This window comes from Diachasmimorpha longicaudata, unplaced genomic scaffold (assembly GCF_034640455.1).
Source record: "Diachasmimorpha longicaudata isolate KC_UGA_2023 unplaced genomic scaffold, iyDiaLong2 ctg00000070.1, whole genome shotgun sequence".
NCBI lineage: Eukaryota > Metazoa > Arthropoda > Insecta > Hymenoptera > Braconidae > Diachasmimorpha > Diachasmimorpha longicaudata.
The window spans coordinates 882,424-901,025 of record NW_026973901.1 but is presented as its reverse complement, the minus strand read 5'-3'; the positions used below and the strand labels follow the sequence as shown (position 1 = coordinate 901,025).

The 18,602-nt window shown below is 39.5% G+C and overlaps 2 protein-coding genes and 1 long non-coding RNA gene across 4 annotated transcripts; all 3 read left to right on the top strand.

Annotated features, from left to right (window-relative positions):
* Positions 1-428: 428 nt before the first annotated feature.
* Positions 429-3,949, top strand: LOC135171658 (uncharacterized). The gene is made up of 2 exons (XM_064138283.1): positions 429-622; positions 993-3,949. Exon 2 carries the CDS (start codon positions 2,155-2,157, stop codon positions 2,764-2,766), a length of 612 nt encoding a protein of 203 aa, XP_063994353.1. The 5' UTR covers positions 429-622; positions 993-2,154; the 3' UTR covers positions 2,767-3,949.
* Positions 3,950-4,880: 931 nt separating this feature from the next.
* Positions 4,881-6,040, top strand: LOC135171655 (uncharacterized). Of its 2 annotated transcripts, none has more exons than XR_010300575.1 (3): positions 4,881-5,116; positions 5,231-5,460; positions 5,550-6,040. It is a non-coding gene; the product is annotated as an uncharacterized LOC135171655 (long non-coding RNA). The 2 variants fall into 2 exon arrangements; XR_010300574.1 differs by having other exon boundaries at positions 4,888-5,116; positions 5,348-5,460.
* A 199-nt stretch (positions 6,041-6,239) lies between these two features.
* Positions 6,240-11,127, top strand: LOC135171653 (uncharacterized). The gene is made up of 6 exons (XM_064138277.1): positions 6,240-8,109; positions 8,353-10,200; positions 10,265-10,520; positions 10,625-10,696; positions 10,741-10,975; positions 11,068-11,127. Exons 1-6 carry the CDS (start codon positions 6,240-6,242, stop codon positions 11,125-11,127), a joined length of 4,341 nt encoding a protein of 1,446 aa, XP_063994347.1.
* The last annotated feature ends 7,475 nt before the right edge of the window (positions 11,128-18,602 follow it).

Here is an 18,602-nt window from a genome sequence, read left to right as displayed (position 1 = left end):
GATATGGAAATAGGAGAGTTCGGATGGTATTTTGAAATAAAATCAGAACAACCAACAAAGAAATATATTTTTACATTGATAGATACAACTGATAGATATATTAACTGAAATATTGTAAGACTACAATGGGGTCAATTGAACGCGAAAGTTTTGTGTAAAATGTTAATAGCTCCAGGGCTATTGGATGGAATTGACTAAATCTTCTCCAAATCTGTAGCTGGAATACAGAATTCGGAATAAGAGAATAGTGAGTTCATTTCATTCAGTCCTATTCTAAAAGGGACACACATGTCACAATCGATTGTATCGAAAATCTCGCAAAAGTGAAGGCACGATTCCTTATTGGTTCACTGACAGTGCCGCGAGATTTTTCATTTGAAATATTCTCATATCATTGGTTAGACGTTCGCTCCACCTGGTGTGCCAGCTGTCAACGTACGTTCACGTGCCCACGCCAATTTCCAACCTATTCCTTTTCACCATTCGGTAATCACACCAGGCAACCGTTCTTCCAAATTACGTGATCTTTCGAAACGAAATCCACGTGAAAAATGTCAGTGAAAAGTCATCCATTTACCTCTACTGAGGAAATTATCAATTTTGAGACGGGAGACACAGCTGTGTAAGTATTTTTTTATTCTAATTGTTAATTTCTCTGCAAACATATATTGAAAAGTACGCACCATAACCTCTCAAGTCACATGGCATTAACAAATTCGTTTCATCTACACTCAAGTATTAATATCAACGACCTCTTTTTTAGTTTCCATGTTTTTTTTTTATTCTAATCTAATTGTTAATTTCTCTGCAAACCAATATAGAAAAGTACGCACCATAACCTCTCAAGTCACATGGCATTAACAAATTCGTTTCATCGACACTCAAGAATTAATATCAACGACCTCTTTTTTAGTTTTCATGGTAGAAAACTAAAAAAGATTGACATAGAAATTGTGGGATATCGAGGAATTCGATTTTTTTTCATTTCACAGGATACTCTCAGGTTACGTCGATAAGATTGATGGGATGAAAACTGTCAGCAATGGAAAAAAAACTTTGCTAAAGTTCGTAATGAACAATGGGGATGGAGCGAGGATTCGTGTACTGATGTGGGACAATGTCGCCAAGGTCAACTCACCGAAAATTTCTCATTACCAGGTGTTTCTTCATGTTAATAATAGTTAGTTGTCACAACAGAATTTTCATCATCAATATTCATATTCATTAATCGAAAACCGTGAACTATGGGTAACACATTTATGTTTACAAAAAAAACAATTCCCTACAGAAAATGTTGTGATGTCTTGGGGGTAAATAAAATAGATGGCGCTATTTATCGGCCATTTTAATCCGCGAGTTTTTAAGTTATTGTTTTAAGATAAAATTTTAATGCCGTTGGAAAATTTTATAATAACATTTAAAATAAAACCATAAGGACAAACAATGAACAGGGGATGAATAAATTGACTGTCGTGAGAAAAACCGTTGGACGAAAACATAAATCTCAAGTTGTTGAGTTTTAATCTAATTTATTACCCTCAAAACTCTGGATAAAGGGGGTTCTTTGTAAAACTGAAACTTGAAGACAAAAAGTCAAGTCAACGGTCACGGTCCCAAGTCATGAAATTTGAGCACTGCTTATTTTAAAGGTTTTCTGGGTTACATCTTCGACACATGTGGGATCCATTGTTCATTGTTTGTTGTACAAGGAGAAATCTAAAACCTTCCAAGAGGAGGACTTGCGTGCGCCACTTTTGGGGACTGGTGGGGGTTACTGGACCCAACCCTTAGAAGTTTAAGTTGAGATAAGTTAGTATTAATACAATTTTCCTGCTAGCAGCTTCTCTCCGTTAGCCTGTTCAATTAGTTTTCAAGAGTTAAATTAGGATCAGTTATTAGAATAACTTTTGTACAAGGATCCAAATTACGGTTAGTTTTTACCAAATAAAGTGTTAGTGTGCTCTTCTAAGCAGTTGTGTAATTGTTTTATTATTGAATTACCCAAAAATTCAATTACCCTCAACCTGGAGAAACAGACTTCGATGGAGTCCTCATTAGAGGTTTAGCGGCTAACGAACCCACATTCAAAGATTGGCGCTAAATACTACTCACCTGGCGCCACCATTCTCCTAGTTACCTAGGGAGGACATAACAATGTATATCACTATGGGTTGCATTACTCCTGTCAATACTGCTTATCATGGGAACGAAGACGTTGTTGATGTGGAGTTCAACGTTCAGGCAGCGAGCACCATAAAATATCTGGGAAGTCTCGATGGAGCTGGAATAATTGTCCCAGAAAATTACCCTGAAGTTGCCATGGAAACTCTACTTCGTCACCAAAACGCTCCAGTGTCAGTTACTGGATTCATCAAGAGTCCATTCGTTGAAGTTGTTCATTTCTCAGCTTCGTACGGTGGAGGCAGCATTGTCAATGGCAAACACAGACTCGCTGTCCAAATTGCTATTTTCAAGGAGACGAAAGAGATTAAGGTTGGAACCTGTGTCAAGCTCATGGGGAAACTGAAGTCCAGGGTCTTGAAGACAAACAAGGCATATCCCGAGTACTACTTCGAAGTTCCAGACATGAGTCATGTCGTTTTGATCCAGGGTAAAACGACTACGGAGGAAGAAATGTCAAAAGCGATCATCTCAGCGACCTCTAAACGCTACTCGACTGGAGATTTACCGGAACCAAAACGTTTCTCGAACGGTCAGGGTGTAGAAGAAATTCAGAGAGCGATGTCAATTGAGAAGAATGACTAAGTTCAAAGGGGTATTATTATCTGTACTGTTATTTCAACTGAGAGACAATATTTATTGCTGTTATCACTAATCTTTTCGTAGATTTTTCTCAAATTAAATTCCCTGTGATTTCATGGAGATTGAGAAAAAAATTTTCAAGAGAACAATCATAATGTAAAAAATAATTTCGTCACGTAAAGGACTTAACTTTCTAAAAAAAAATTATTCGAGGCTAGAATTTCATTAACTTAGAGATGACTAGAGAAAGACTAGATTTGTCGATAACTTCTTTTCAAAGACTAAAAAACTATAAATTGACTAGGGCAGTATTTCCTTAACCTAAACTCGACTAGAGAAAGACTAGAGACGTAGATTAATTGGAAACTCCAATTTGTGATATTCATTCGTGAGTAATAATAATTTAATTTATCAAAATATAACTAATCGTTATATGCAAGGGCCAAATGTACAAAGCACTAGAGCAGTATTTCCTTAACCTAAACTCGACTAGAGAAAGACTAGAGACTTAAATTAATTGGAAACTCCAATTTGTGACATTCATTCGTGAAAAATAATTTAATTTATCAAAATATAACTAATCGTGATATTCAAGGGCCAAATGTACAAAGCGTTAATAGAAACACAGATTCGAATCGTAGATAATTTAGAGCCTACAAAAAATATTTTTAAACAGTTCTTGCATAATGAATACTTTTAATATGAGAAAAAGACTAATTAAGTTCTCTGACGAATATGATTGTTACACATTGTGACGTATTGGCCTCCGCCAATGCGTCGTTTTTGAAAATCGATGCCCAGACATGGGTCAGCAGTCCCACGATGTCTTGGAGACGCTGTGGTCAGCTGCCCCAGTGTTTGGAGGATCGGTTTGCTCCCTGCAACGCCATTTGGACAGGGGACTGAACAATCCAACGGATGTTTAGACCATTGTCAGCACCCAAATGACGCCACAGCAGGGATCAAATAAAGCAGTTTCAGGGCTTTTGGCACGTCCAGTATACTGTGTGACTGTATGAGTCTTGCGTCAATGATGACACAAGACAATATTGGTGCAAAAAGCCGTGGAACTGCTTAGATCAGCGATTTGGACTTGGAGGAGATTTAGAAACTCGCAGAGAGACAGATACCTTCCAGGAGCAGACCAGACAGGGTCTTCCACTGCTCGTAACCGCGCTCCAAGTCCAACTCATAACCACCTAATATCGCGATACCGACCCACTCGCGCAAGGAGTGTATACCATTAAGATCAAATATATATATATATATACATTTAATACATTCCGCGAGTGAGATTATTAAGTGTTGTTCCCAACCCGTCACCAAGACACCCCTCCTAGAAGAGTGAACCCGAAGGGCTCACCGAGATCTAGCCGGACGGGGCACGACGGCCCAGCAGAAGGGGACAAGACACAGGAGTGTCCCATCACCCTCAGTCCGAAGAGGGGATATATATATACACCAGCTACTAGTAACCGCTAGTAGCATCCAGAAATATATATATAACCCCTTAGTGAGTACACTGGGAATAATACGAATCAGTTTGGCTAGCCATAGCACCAAAAGAGGGGGTAGCCAAACCTCAAACGTCACACACATCTTGAGTAGAATCGAATTTCCATTTTCTCATACATAGATGGAAAGATTGTTTGTATTCCATCGATACTTTAAGATAATTGTGCACTTTTTTTCAATCGATTCTTTAAGATAGTTGTGTATCTTTTTCAGTTAAAAAAAGTTCAATTTTATGTTTTATGTGATTCAAGCAAACAGCATGCACTTGAAAAAATATTGTTATTCAAAAGCGAAAAAATGAGTGAAACAAAATTGTAATAATCCCATTATCCTCATTGCCATATAATGTATGTAACGTAATGTTTCTTTGTATTTTCTTCCCGTTTGTAAGATGTTTGTATGGAAAATAATGGGTGATTTTGTCATAAAACAGAAATTTTTTGTCATAAAAAACAGAAATAAATAAACGAACATCACTTTTAATTGAATTTGGTACAATTTTCTCTTCATTTTGAAATGAGGGAAAGGAATTATTGCGGGAAGGAGAAATTTGCGACGGTCGTTCATGCGGATTGGGGTGGATATTCATGGAAAGAGCATGAGCTACACGAGACTTTGGGTGCTATTTTGTCAATATAAAACAGAAGTATTGTTGTTTCCCACATTATTGAATAGTTATAGTCTAAAAACAATTCAGAAATCATATTTTAACAGTTCCGGAAGTTGTGAGACACCAAAAAGCATCGAGTTTCATTCTTTGATGTTAAAATATCAAAAATTGATAACTCACGAAGCGATTCGAATGGTCCATTGAATTTCGTAGGAGAAAAAAACTACAGTAAGTAGATTCATTTGTATTTTCTATATCTATGATGACTCCAATAAATTACATGATCTTTAATTTTCTTTTCCACGAGAAATTAGGCTCTGAAACAAAATTTCATGTCTGTAGGTAAATAAATACGCCTAACCTCCATTCACAGTTCATGTCGCCCTACTTGCATGGAATTCTCTACTCTTAGATGATAATAACGATGCACAACGAATACAAAACGTGATTCTCTTGCAGGGAAATAAATTTCAGAGCGCTGAGGGGTCGATGGGCTAATTCTTTCATTATTCACTCGAGTTGTCAAGAACCAAATCCTGTGCTCCGTTCATATCCTCAATCACTCAGTCAAGGTAAGCAGATACTTTTTTCGTGCATTCGACTGAAATTTTCATTACGAATGAAATTTTTCTGTATTAAAATTGAATGTTTTTCTTTTCAGATTCCTCGCACTCCTTCCCGAAGTGATTGTCAGCATCAAGAACATTGCAGTGATTATCCCATCGAAACATTTACAGATTTTCAAGAAAAAATAGTTTCAAGAGTTCACACATAGAGAATCAGATCCGAGAACTCAGATCCTAGAAACCAGATCCTAGAACACAAATCGTAGAACTCAGGTCCTAGAACTCACATCGAGTCGTACAGAATCGGAGCCAGAAATTTCAGAGTCCAGAAATTTTCAACCGTAAAACCAGTCACGAGTCTTTTCATACAGATACTGAAACATACAACCAATACAAGAATCCAACTTTCCAGAGATTCAAAACCGAAAACTCAGTTTCAAGTTTTTGAATACAGATACGGAAACTTCCATTTAATATGACAAAACACTAGATATTGAACGAAACAAAATAGATCGAGATTTACTTGCAATTGTAATAACAGAATAAACACGCTGAATGTTTGAGTCCAAAGGTTCTATTGATATTCAAGAAGAAAATAAATGATTTTTTTTTCTGAAATAACCTGTTCTAATAATTTCTTCCCTTAAAACCAACCATTATCATTCAGTTTCAGCAAACACAATTGATTTATCTAGCCACAAAAATCAATAAATCTGCAGGAAATCATCATTTTCCCTATCAATTAGTAGTATTGAACAATTGTAGTCATTACTTCGATTGATAAAATGCCCAGAAGAAAGATCCAACGAACACCAGAAGAAGAAGCTAAATTGAAAAAGGTAAGGCGTGAAAAGAATATAGCCCAGCAGAAATTACGTCGACAAAAACGTCGAGTTGATCAGATGGTTAACCTTCGGGGTCATAGAATTGACCTAGATATTCCCATACAACATTCAGTCAAACAGCCAACCATTAAAGATTCGGCAGTTTGTTCAGAATGGATTCCCTTACAAGCAAAACGCATGTCAATGGTGTCAGGAATCGTTAATACAAATATTGGAAATACAGGTCCCAGGCTAGAAAGAAGTGAAAGAAGTATTGCTGAACACTATATAGGACCCATGGACATGATTTGTTGTCATTGCAACGCGAAGCATTTTGCATTTGAGCGAACGTCAGGTAAGAAAGATTCATTCCAGAGTTGTTGTGGTCACGGAGCGGTGAGATTAGAATCTTTACCTGAACCACCAGGAATATTGCGTGAATTATTCGACGGCAAGCATGAAAAATCCAATCATTTTCTTCAGCATATACGTAGTTATAATAATTCTTTTGCATTCGCTTCGTTCAATGCAAATTTGGTGAATTTTGATGAAAGACGCCCTGGACCATATTGTTTTAAAATTAACGGCCAAATTTATTACCAGATTAATACGAGTTTGTACCCTTCTGAAAGTGAATGTCCTTCATATGGTCAGCTCTTCATAGTTGATCAAAATGAAGCAACTGATGTTCGATGCAATCAAATGTCAACGTTGGATGCAGAATTGGTAGGTGAAATCGATAGCGCACTTCGGAAATGCAATGACTTTGCACGATCATATCAAATGATGCACGAAGAATTATTGCAATCGAGACTAAATTCTAGAGAATCAGGAGTGGAACCTAAAATGCAACTATTGTTTTCTTTGAAACCAGGCATGGATCGTGGACGATATAATCTCCAGAAGATTAATGAAGTCGCAGCGATATTCACTACTACTGCGGACGGCGAAATCCCAGAGTCTTACGTTTCAATCCGTGTCAAAGCTACGAAAGAACTCACGTATATCAGCACCATGGATCCCAATGTTGAACCGTGGATTTATCCACTGTTCTATCCCAACGGAACTCGAGGATGGCATGACAAAATGCCATTGACGAACAGGTCTGGACGAGTTACTCGCAATGCTTATACAAAGTACAGAATGGCTGACAGAGACGACAATGTGATTCTCAAAGGCGGCAGATTATTCCAACAATGGATTGTTGACAGCCACGTCAAAGTTGAGAGAGACCGTTTGACATTTGATAGAAATAATCAAGAAAAGCTACGTTCTGACACGTATCAAGGTTTAAGAGATCATTTACAAAGAAGAGCAGATGAATCTCATGGTCGAGTTGGAAAAATGGTCATTCTTCCTTCATCATTTGTGGGTTCTCCACGCAACATGATGCAGCACTATCAAGATGCCATGTCAATTGTAAGGAAATTCGGTAAACCGGATCTCTTCATTACGATGACGTGCAATCCAAACTGGCGTGAAATACAAGAAAATTTATTACCCGCTCAAACACCATCTGATCGACCTGATTTAGTTTCACGTGTTTTTCACAGGAAAAAAGATGAGTTGATGGAAAAAACCATCATAAAAGATAAATTGTTCGGCGAAGTGCTTGAATACGTGTATGTCGTTGAATATCAGAAACGAGGTTTACCTCATGTGCACATATTATTAACGTTGAAACAGAATCACAAAATAACTACTCCAGATGTAGTTGATAAATATATTTCTGCAGAAATTCCAAATCCAGACGAAGATCCCACGTTACATCAAATCGTAATGAAGAACATGATTCACGGTCCATGTGGCAGTTGGTGTAAAAACGAAAAAGGTAAGGGTACGAAACATTTCCCCAAAGATTTTCAAGCCGAAACTACCCTAGATGAAAACGGTTATCCTACGTATCGTCGCAGAAACACTGGTGTTTATAACCGTGGAAATGGACAAACAATTGACAATAAATTTGTAGTTCCCTAGAATTCCACACTATTGAAATTATACAATTGTCATATCAACGTTGAAGTCGTTTCATCTATCCAATCGGTAAAGTATCTATATAAATATGTTTACAAAGGCCATGATGCGGCGGCCGTTGAGATTACCGATCCTGGTTATGGTGAAAATGTGATCGATCATGATGAAATTCGTAATTTCGTGGAGGCTCGATATGTCAGCCCAGTCGAAGCCAGTGATCGTATATTAAGTCATATATTACAAGAAAAAAGTCATTCAATCGTGAGATTACCTGTGCATCTACCTAATCAACAGACTCTAACCATTTCCGATGTAGCCGATGATGAAGCTATAAGGTCTGCATTGCAAAAAGAAACAATGTTGATGGATTATTTCACTCTAAATCAACGAGATCCCGAAGCTAGGAAGTTCACTTATTCAGAAATTCCGTCCCATTACGTTTTCAAGAAAAATCGAGATTCAGGGATCTCAAGATGGGAGAAACGGAAAGCTCAATTCAATGTTATCGGACGAATGTATTCGGTAGATCCCACTCAAATTGAATTGTTTCATCTGCGATTATTATTGATAAAAAGCAACGGAGCAATTAGTTTTGAGGATTTGAGAACTGTTAATGGACATCTGTATGATACGTATCTCAGTACCTGTCTAGCATTAGGACTTATCGCAGATGATACAGAATGGGAACGAGCAATGACAGATGGCGAAATATGGATGATGCCTCGACAACTCCGTCGTCTGTACGCTCGAATTTTGATATATTGTCAGCCAAACCAACCAGAAGAATTATGGTTGAAATTCAAAAATGCCATGTCTCAAGATTTTCAACGAGATGCCGATGTTCAAACAGCTGAAAGAAGAGCGTATGCTGAAATCAATACATTTCTCACTCAAGAAGGTTCAGACTTGAGTCGTTTTCCTACCATGCCTACGATGGAAGAGGTGCCAAATAATATTACCGAGTCCATAGATGCAGGAATGCTCCAACAGCATACAGAAATTGGTCTTGATCAATATCGAAGATTGAACGTCAAGCAGAAGGAAATTGTGGATAAAATTTTCGATGTAGTTTCTTCGGAGGTAAATAATTCGTCAAATACATGTTTTTACATTGATGGTCCCGGTGGTTCAGGTAAAACATTTATTTACACCACAATCTATCATATACTGACAGGAAGAGGAAAACAAATTTGCACAATGGCGTTTACAGGTATTGCGGCAATATTACTACCGCATGGGAGAACTGTGCATAAAACTTTTGGTATGCCGGTTCCTCTTTTCTCCCATTCTGTTTCAAACATTAAGAATCAGTCTCAAAACGCTGATTATCTACGAGGAGTTGATGTTTTCATCTGGGATGAAGCTCCAATGGCACCGAGATACGCTTTGGAATTGGTCGATCGAACACTTCGTGACTTTACGAATGTGAACCTGCCATTCGGAGGAAAAATTATGATTCTGGGCGGTGATTTCAGGCAGTTATTACCAGTGAAAACTCACGCTACTCGCTCTGAGATGGTCAATTTATCGATCAAATTCAGTGTGTTGTGGAAACATTTTTCCATATTTGCACTGACTGAAAATATGCGTACTCTCCCAGGAGAAATTGAGTTCTCCAGATATCTTCTTTCTGTAGGTGATGGATGTTCAACTGATGCCAGCAATAATTTGTTAGCACCAGAACAGTGTATAGCTCCACGAACAGCTGATATAGTTGTATCAACATGCAAAGAACTCATAGAGAAGAGAAAATTCGATGAATTTGCAAATGTCGCAATACTATCTGCACGAAACATTGATGTTGAAGAAATAAACAATCGAGTTGTAGAACACTTCGATAAAACAACGGAAAAGATTTATACCAGCATAGACAGTGTGAAAAACTGTGACAATGGAGATATTTCAGATGCAATACTCCCAGAGTATTTGAATTCATTAAGTCCACCAGGTTTCCCGCCGCATGAGTTGAAACTTAGACACAACTGTATCGTTATGCACATTCGAAATCTTAGTATCAATGAAGGATTGTGTACAAATTTTAGAACTCGCAAATAATCTCCTACGATGTCGAATTCTCACGGGCGACAAGGCCGGAGAGATCGTTTTCATTCATCGCATCATTCTCTATTGTGAGGACGTCTACCCTTTTACATTCCAACGTCGAAAGTTTCCTATCAAACTGGCATTCGCGATGACAATCAACAAAAGTCAAGGACAAACATTCAATAGAATTGAACTCGATCTTCGAAAAGATGTCTTTAATCATGGGCAATTATATGTTGCGTTTTCACGTGTTCGATCTTGGCGGTCACTGCAACTCTTCCTTGGTGAACAAAGGACCAACAATATGATAAAAAATTACGTCTTTAAAGAGTTATATCGCTAGAATTAGATATGAGAGTTGCGATCATACCTTTAAATACTTCGACAGTCACTTACACTTAGTTAAAATTTTGCAATATATAAAAACTCAATATTTTCATCATAGTTTCCTGAGCGCATTCCGAAACGATTGCCTAGATTATGGAGGTTCTATCTACACCAATGTTGAGTTACACGTTATTAATTCAGTTTCGGTGTCTTTTCAACTTTCATCTATTAATCAAAACTGGATAGGAAATTCCTTAAATTATGGAAACCGCTTTCGAATATGCTCAGGTCCCCAGTACATTTCGAAGTGTTCATTAAGTACAAGTTACTGTGGAGATATCTCAATCATCATAGTATGATTAGGTGTTGTTATTGTGTTTTATTCCATTTATTAACAGAGAGAAAACCCATTGATAAATCATTCGTAGGATTTCTTTCGTAATAGAGTCGTAGACAGTTATTCATTGAGTGCCCGCGCGCTGGGGCGCGCGGTTCAGTCTCGTAGAATAAAAATCGTTAACAATTGAAAAATTGTTTCGCATCCCATTTGACCCCGTTCTCTTCTTTTGATAAAATAAAGACACAAATAATTCGCGGATGGGAAAAAATTAACCATCAACAGACAATTTTTCATGCATTCCTGGATGAAAAATTGTCCTGTGCGCGCTACCGATCCCAGCGCGTGCCGAACGATATATGTTCCTAGTAAACTATGCAAACAATCTACAACTACCGATGGCAAAATAACTTCAATTTCGCATTTTGTTTCATACCCTTTCCCAACTGTCTTTTCCCGTTCGGTTTATCGCGAAGATCTTGCGATAGCCATTTCAAATTATAAAAAACGATGCATCTACTCAATAATTTGATGCAAAATGACCGATGATACTCGCAAACTGTTCCCGAAACATCTGAAAACCATTGAGGATACTCGCGTTTAAGCCACGGTTCAAAACACCCCACGGACAGTATTTTGAAGTTTTTTATTATGAAGATTTGGCTGGATCGCAACTTCGAAAATTTTGAAACCGGCAGAAACTACATTATTGAAATCATTGGTCGGCACGATTAATTTCCCAAAATGATCCCCTTCTTGACACGAATACGCTCTCCAGAATATTAAAGTTTCATTCGCGATCTCGAGTTGCGTATTAGTCTTCGACATGAAAGATTGGCAGTTATCGCAATGGAATTTTTTCGAACACGTCTGGGCAATAGAACCCGCAACGTAACGAATGGAGGACTCTTTGAGGGAAGCGCGATCACCAGCAGTTTGAACATCATCGATAGTTAGTTCGACCGGCTCGAATTCTAAATCTTCGTCGTTATCGCCTGCAAAAAGATTAGCGTTGTCGCTTACTTGTATATTGGGCAATGAGTTATTCAACGCACTGGTCGTTGCTGTATCACTGGCCAATAAACAAGCGGTTCTATCATTCTGGCAATATGCCCTGTTGGAGGTGAAATTACAGCCTCTGGGAACATAGATCGTTGCGCACAAAATCGAATCTGTCTCGCGGATGGTTTGACATTATTACCCCATTGAGATCGCCAAAAACCGAATTGATTTTCTAGAGGATCGTGATTGAGATTTCAAGTCAGAAGGTATGGGACCCCCTCTGCTCCAAGATCTTGCCATAAAGCTAGAATACTTTTGATCGTGAACTGAAAATTGTTGAAGGTAGGTGGATTTTTCCCACCTTTAACATTTAATTTCGCGAGCCAAAGTAAAGCCTCGTTTAATGCGTCCTCTACACGCGTATCGTTAATTGATAAACCCCGCCGAAACGGATTCGAATACGAATTTGCGCGTGCATTGAGGCAATCAAAGAGTCTGTTGAATTTTTCCAGAAAGTCCGCGGTTGCAATACACGATTCGTGCTTTAAATCTCCACTCACGTGGCCCATACGTAGAGCTTGCGCCACGGAATGACTAAAAATTTGAGCCGCCATTGAAACATTCATTTTTGAAAAACGATTCATTTCGACGTGTCTATCGGTCAGCTTCGGCGCTGCCCGAACAACACTCGATTTTTCGACTTCGCGAAGCTCTCTGATTGCCCCCCAAGAAATAGTTTGCGTTACAAACTGACCCGTTCCGTCAGAAACAATACTTTCCCCATTAGAAGCCATTCCTTCGTGGTCCGAAAGCATCGCTTCGTTCTCGGAAAGGCAAGTTTCTTCCGTCGAAGGATGAGTTTGGATTTCTTGGAGCAAATAATCGTACGCGAAGAGATTTTTGCGCAATCCTTTGAGGAGATGAGGTGGATCGAAGCCAAAATGGATTTTGTGACCTTCAAATAAGTAATATTGTGCATCCCGTTCGAAAGAATCGTCAGAATTCTTAGTAACTTGCGTCACATCATCTGCCGAGCTAGCAAGAACACTGGCCTCCTTTTTTCGGGGGACCTTTGTCATCAAAGCGTGAATGGCTGAAATATTGGCCTGCGCTTGATCACAAACAATAAACTTAACTTGAAGCCCACAATCATGGATCCGATGTACAGCCTCATCTATAATGTACTTTAATACGTGACTTCGAATTGAGCCATTCACAATAAAATACGCAATGGGTTGTTTCCAAGACGATCGTAACCCCCGAATCATAAAAACTAACGCGTGATTACCGATTTTACTCGATCTACCGAACTCGCCTAAATCTTCAAAACCCGTAACGCAATCCAAACGCGAGTCATACTCTAGTAACTCGCGAAGTGACATTTCATCGAACATGAGTGTCCAATTTTTCTCATAGTCTATCATTTGCCCCACTTTCTCTCTCAATTTAGCGAAAACTACAGGGTTGAAGGCAGGAGAAATAACCGTTTGATTCATCCATTGCCGTACTAAAGTCTTGCAAGGTAACGCAATTCCTCGTTTTTTCCGTAAATACCGCTAAACTCGAGGTCCTCTGGAATGAATTTGTAACGCGAAATCTTTTTCTTCCTTATCCCACGACCGTTTCCGCGAATGACGAAGTTGCATTTTAACAATGGAAAGACTTCTTCCGCTTAAATGCTGCGCTGCACCGGAAATTACCTCTTGTACTGATAATTTCTTCGGTTTCAGTCTAGCCTTCCTCAAACGTGAATTTTTCCGAATCAACACTTTAATTTTCGCGCGTTGCTCAATGACTTTTAGCCTTTGTTCGTCAATAAGTACGCGGTGTACATCTATTTTTACCGACATTGCATCTAATTTACGTTTAGAAATTGCTTCAACCGTGTAACTTGCAACTTCAGGATGAGCATTGTGCGCCTCTCTTCTGAGAGCAGAAGGTTCATCCTGAATACGCTCATTGAGAGGAACGTTGGATAGAGCTGGGATTGTAGTGTTTAGTTTGCTAATTACCGCAATAGCTGTGGCGCCGTTTTTTAGTCGTCTCGTACCAGCCCCTACAGTGATGTAGTCCGAGTCCTGGAAATGATCCGAACAAATGCGACAGTCACGTAATTGGGTCAGAGATAAACCGCGAAGTTGTTCATTTCCCATCCGGTCGATCCACGCGTCCGAACTGCGAAAATAATTACACCTACATCCATAATATCCTATAAGAATCTGGGGCTTAAAATCCATATTTTCTTTGAAAAGCCAGATGAAAAATGTTTTTGCAACTTCAAAAAATTAATTTATAGTTTTCACATTCGTTTTTCATTTTTAAAAATTCTCCATGAAACCTTCCACGAAACCCACCCCAAAATTCGACCAAAAATTCACTGCTAAACCCACCACAAAATTCACCCCAAAATTCACAGCTAAGCCCACCGCGAAACCCACCACAAAAGTCACCTCAAAAATTCACCCTGTGACGTTTGGGTTTCGGCTGTCCACTGCGATGATCCTTTTGATAGCCTAGTGGTAGTGAATAGTCCCAGACTACTCACCAAGGGGTTATCTAATATATAAAATTCTCGTGTCACAGTTTTTGTTGCCATATTCCTCCGAAACGGCGTGACCGATTTTGATGAAATTTCTTGTGCTTATTCGGTATCTATGAGAATCGGCCAACATCTATTTTTCATCCCCCTAAATGTTAGGGGTAGTCCACCCCTAAATTTTTTTTTTATTTTTTACACAAAATTTTTAATTTCTATTTTTTTATGATACAACATACAAAAATACATACAATCCTCAATTTTCACCCTTCTACGATCAACCCTTATTTTTTAATAGCCATTCCAGTAATTTCATCATTTTCCTCTCCGGTCGAGAACTGATTCATCGTCATTTAATTAGTTATCCCTGCCACATGTCTACGGGTGTCACTTCTGACCCAGTAAACAGCACGGAGTAGGGATGAGAACGAAGCCGGTCACCTTTCTTTCTCACTCTCTACACAGTTGTCGGCCATCATTATTGTTTATGCATCAAGTGTAGTAGTAACGTTGACAATTATTATTGAGCTATCTCAGTGTAACTCTCATATTAACTTTTAATCATTCCTATTTTATCAATAATAATTAAATTATCAATTTTGGATAATATAATAATTAAATTATCAATTTTGGATGTATTTTGCACGAATAAGTAAGCTATTTTTTGTCTACATTAGAAATTACTAGGAAATTATTTATATGGCAAAACAACGTTTGCCGGGTCAGCTAGTATACAGGGTGTATAGCGGGTAGACGCGAAAAGTGAATAGGCATGTTTTGGGGGTGATTCTGAGCAGAAAAGTCCGTTTCTACTTTTCGATCGGACTCACCCCTGCAAAGATATGGGGGTGAAAAGAACGGCCAATGGGGCGCGAGCATTTCGCGGCTCTCCGTCCGTGTGCCGCGGGTAAGCAGTGTGCGTGCTTCTCCTCGGGCGGACGTTCCATTCCGCTACTGAGTAAGAGAGAGACAGGGGGAAAGATATTTCATGACAATCCTTTCGGGGGGGGGGGCGCTAGGATGATTAAAAACCGATTATTATTTACCTTAGTATTATTTATTAAAAGACGCGATTCTGAAAACCGCGGGCATCCCCCTTGGCGTTCCAAAGCTAATTGTTTTAATGTTAATTATCTCATTATTTCAGAGGGGATAGCTCGCGATTTTCGCTGAATCCGGAGCAATAACCGCGTTATCTTGATTAGCACGTAAACAAATGGATTTACGGCCTTTTATCACAAGACATCCTTTGCAGAGAATAAAATTTTCTACAATAAATGTCTTCTGGTGGAATCCCGTAAATCCATTTGTTTATGTAATAATTGGATTTGAAATTTAAACAACAATCCGCGATTAATTATCAAACTAAGACATCTACGCGATTTTTCGATAAGATAATTAATGTGTAAAGTTGGATTTCTCACAAAAAAACCATCTTGACAAAATGTTGTAAACCCATTTGTTTACAAGATAATTGGCAAAACGGGTTTTTTGTTGGACAAATTCTGAAAATCGTGGGCATCCCCCTTGGCGTTCCAAAGCTAATTATTTAAATGTTAATTATCTCATTATGCAATAGCCCTACAGTGGTGGTGATGGGACACTCCTGTGTCTTGTCCCCTTCTGGTGGGCCGTCGTGCCCCGTCCGGCTAGAAGTCGGAGACCCCTCCGGGTTCACTCTTCTAGGAGGGGTGTCTTGATGACAGATTGGGAACAACACGAATAACCTCACTCGCGGAATATGTTAAAGATGTATATATTTACTTTTAATGTTATACACTCCTTGCGCGAGTGGGTCGGTAACGCGTTATTAGATTGTCCTGAGTTGGATTTGGAGCGCGATTGCGAGCGGTGGAAGACCCGGTTTGGTCTGCTGCTGGAAGGTATCTGACTCTCTGCGAGTCTCTAAGTTTCCTCCAAGTCCAAATCGCTGTTCTAAGCAGTTACACGGCTTTTTGCACCAATTTTGTCTTGTGTCATCATTGACGCAAGACAATATTATGAGCGAATTTAAAGCTATCCCTATCGACCGGACCCTTACAGTTTTTCTTATTGCCAAAATCCCTATCAAGAAGAGTATTTATCTCTTTTCGGATTAGCGTAAGAGCAAGTTAGTGAGGTGGTTGATAGGTGCTTTCGGGGTTGGTTCTGCTGGTTACCGTCCTCCCACGTCGTGTTGGAGGGGTGGTCTGGAGTAAGACATCTCCCCGTTCCAGTATGGTCTGACGATCTGCCAACCCTGGGCTCCTGTTCGTTCCGGCGGGCCGCTGATCAACGGAAGGGCCTGATATTGTTGGGTGTGTGTGACTCGATTTTGGGGGATCAGCGCACGCTGGGGGGTGAGGGGGGCGGCTGTCTCGACTGGGCGACCTGGTTCGACGGGCTCCAAGTGTTCGTCCAGCTCCACAATCTCCGTGATGGTGGCTGTAGGCGCCGGTCGTACTCCCCGAGCGAGCGTCCTCATCGGAAGGTGTACTTCTTGGTTGGGTTTTATCGCGCGTGTTCGTCGTGGTGGCGTCTGCGGCGTTGGGGTCCTGGTTCTCGGTCGGCGGGGCTCGTTCTCCCTGCTTCGAGTACCTGAACAAACCCCAAGTCCCCCACATAGCGTCGCGACCTTCGACCATAGAGAGAATTTCCAACATGCCGCGGTAATCACCCCAAGAATTCCTAGCGAAATCCCCGCGTATCCTAACCCGTGTTGAACCCTCCTCAGTCTTCTGTTTGTATCCCCTTGTTTGGACAGCGCTCGGGCTTTATCGATAATGACTTGCAGCCCAAGACTGTCCCTTGTGACGCTGTCCTTGTCGTTCTGTCCAACCTGTACCGTTTGTAGTAGGCCTATATCGCCTACGAATTCCGTCAAATTGGGAATTGGGTGGGTCGTGGTGGGTCACCGCTAAACCCACCACGAAACCCACCGCTAAACCCACCACGAAACCCACCACAAAATTCACCACAAAATTCACCCCAAAATTCACAGCTAAACCCACCACGAAACCCACCACAAAATTCACCCCAAAATTCACCGCACAACCCACCCGACTTATGCCAATAGATTACCAGTCCATGCACGTTTTGCCTGAAATAATGGTGATGGAAATGGATTTAATTACTTATCGCACCCGATGGAACATGACATCCTGGTCACTAGAGGAATTATCACACCCACTATACACACACCTATTAAATGACGGCATTGCCCAACCCCCAGTGATACTTATTAATTGTTCACCCACTGAAACCGTTCGCGATTGGTAAAAAACAATAACGATAACGATAAAGAGCTCGGAATGATTCGTCGTTTCCTCATCGATATCAATCGACAACTGAAATCGGTCGAGCGACTTTTTCGTGCCTTTAAAATCCTCTCCCTGTATTGTTTTCATGTTTTTAAAAGGCACGAGAATTCGCAGAAATCGACGGTCGCGAAATAAAACACGGGCGCGAATCGAAGTAAAAAAAAATAGAAATCTCCGCGCAGAGAGGAAATTCAGAGTAATTTGTCGGGGAAAAAAACATTTAGTATTTAAATCATTTATTACTTTTGTGTGATAACGAGAAGATTATTGAAATAGCAATAAATATTGTAATGCTGTGTATCCGTTATTCACGTAACGTGACGTAATTTTATCTTTCAAAAATGGTGAATCATCAATCGAATTACCGTTTGATATTATTCTCATGAGGTATTTCGATTAATGATTAACCATTTATAAAAAAAAAATTGATATAATATACATAAAAAAAAAAAAAAACGATGGAGGCTGGGATCGAACTCGAGTCGAGAGCGTGCAAGTTGAACACGCTAGCTATGAGCCAGCGTATCAACTTGAAAATCAATATTTCCCTGGTAGTAGATACTAATTGGCAAACAGTTACCCCCTTAGGGTTAATTAGGGTAGTCACTTCCTGGCTAATTAAATTAATTTTTTTTATTTTAATTCGCTTTATAATAAACCCCATGTGGAAACGAGACAACACTTAAGTAATTTAAAAGTAGAATGGGTGGGGGAGTAATTCTAGACAACTTTATCTGTTGCCCCACTGTTTTCTTGCCCGATGGAATTTTTTTATTTGTTAAACGGGGATGCTGCAAAATAACTGC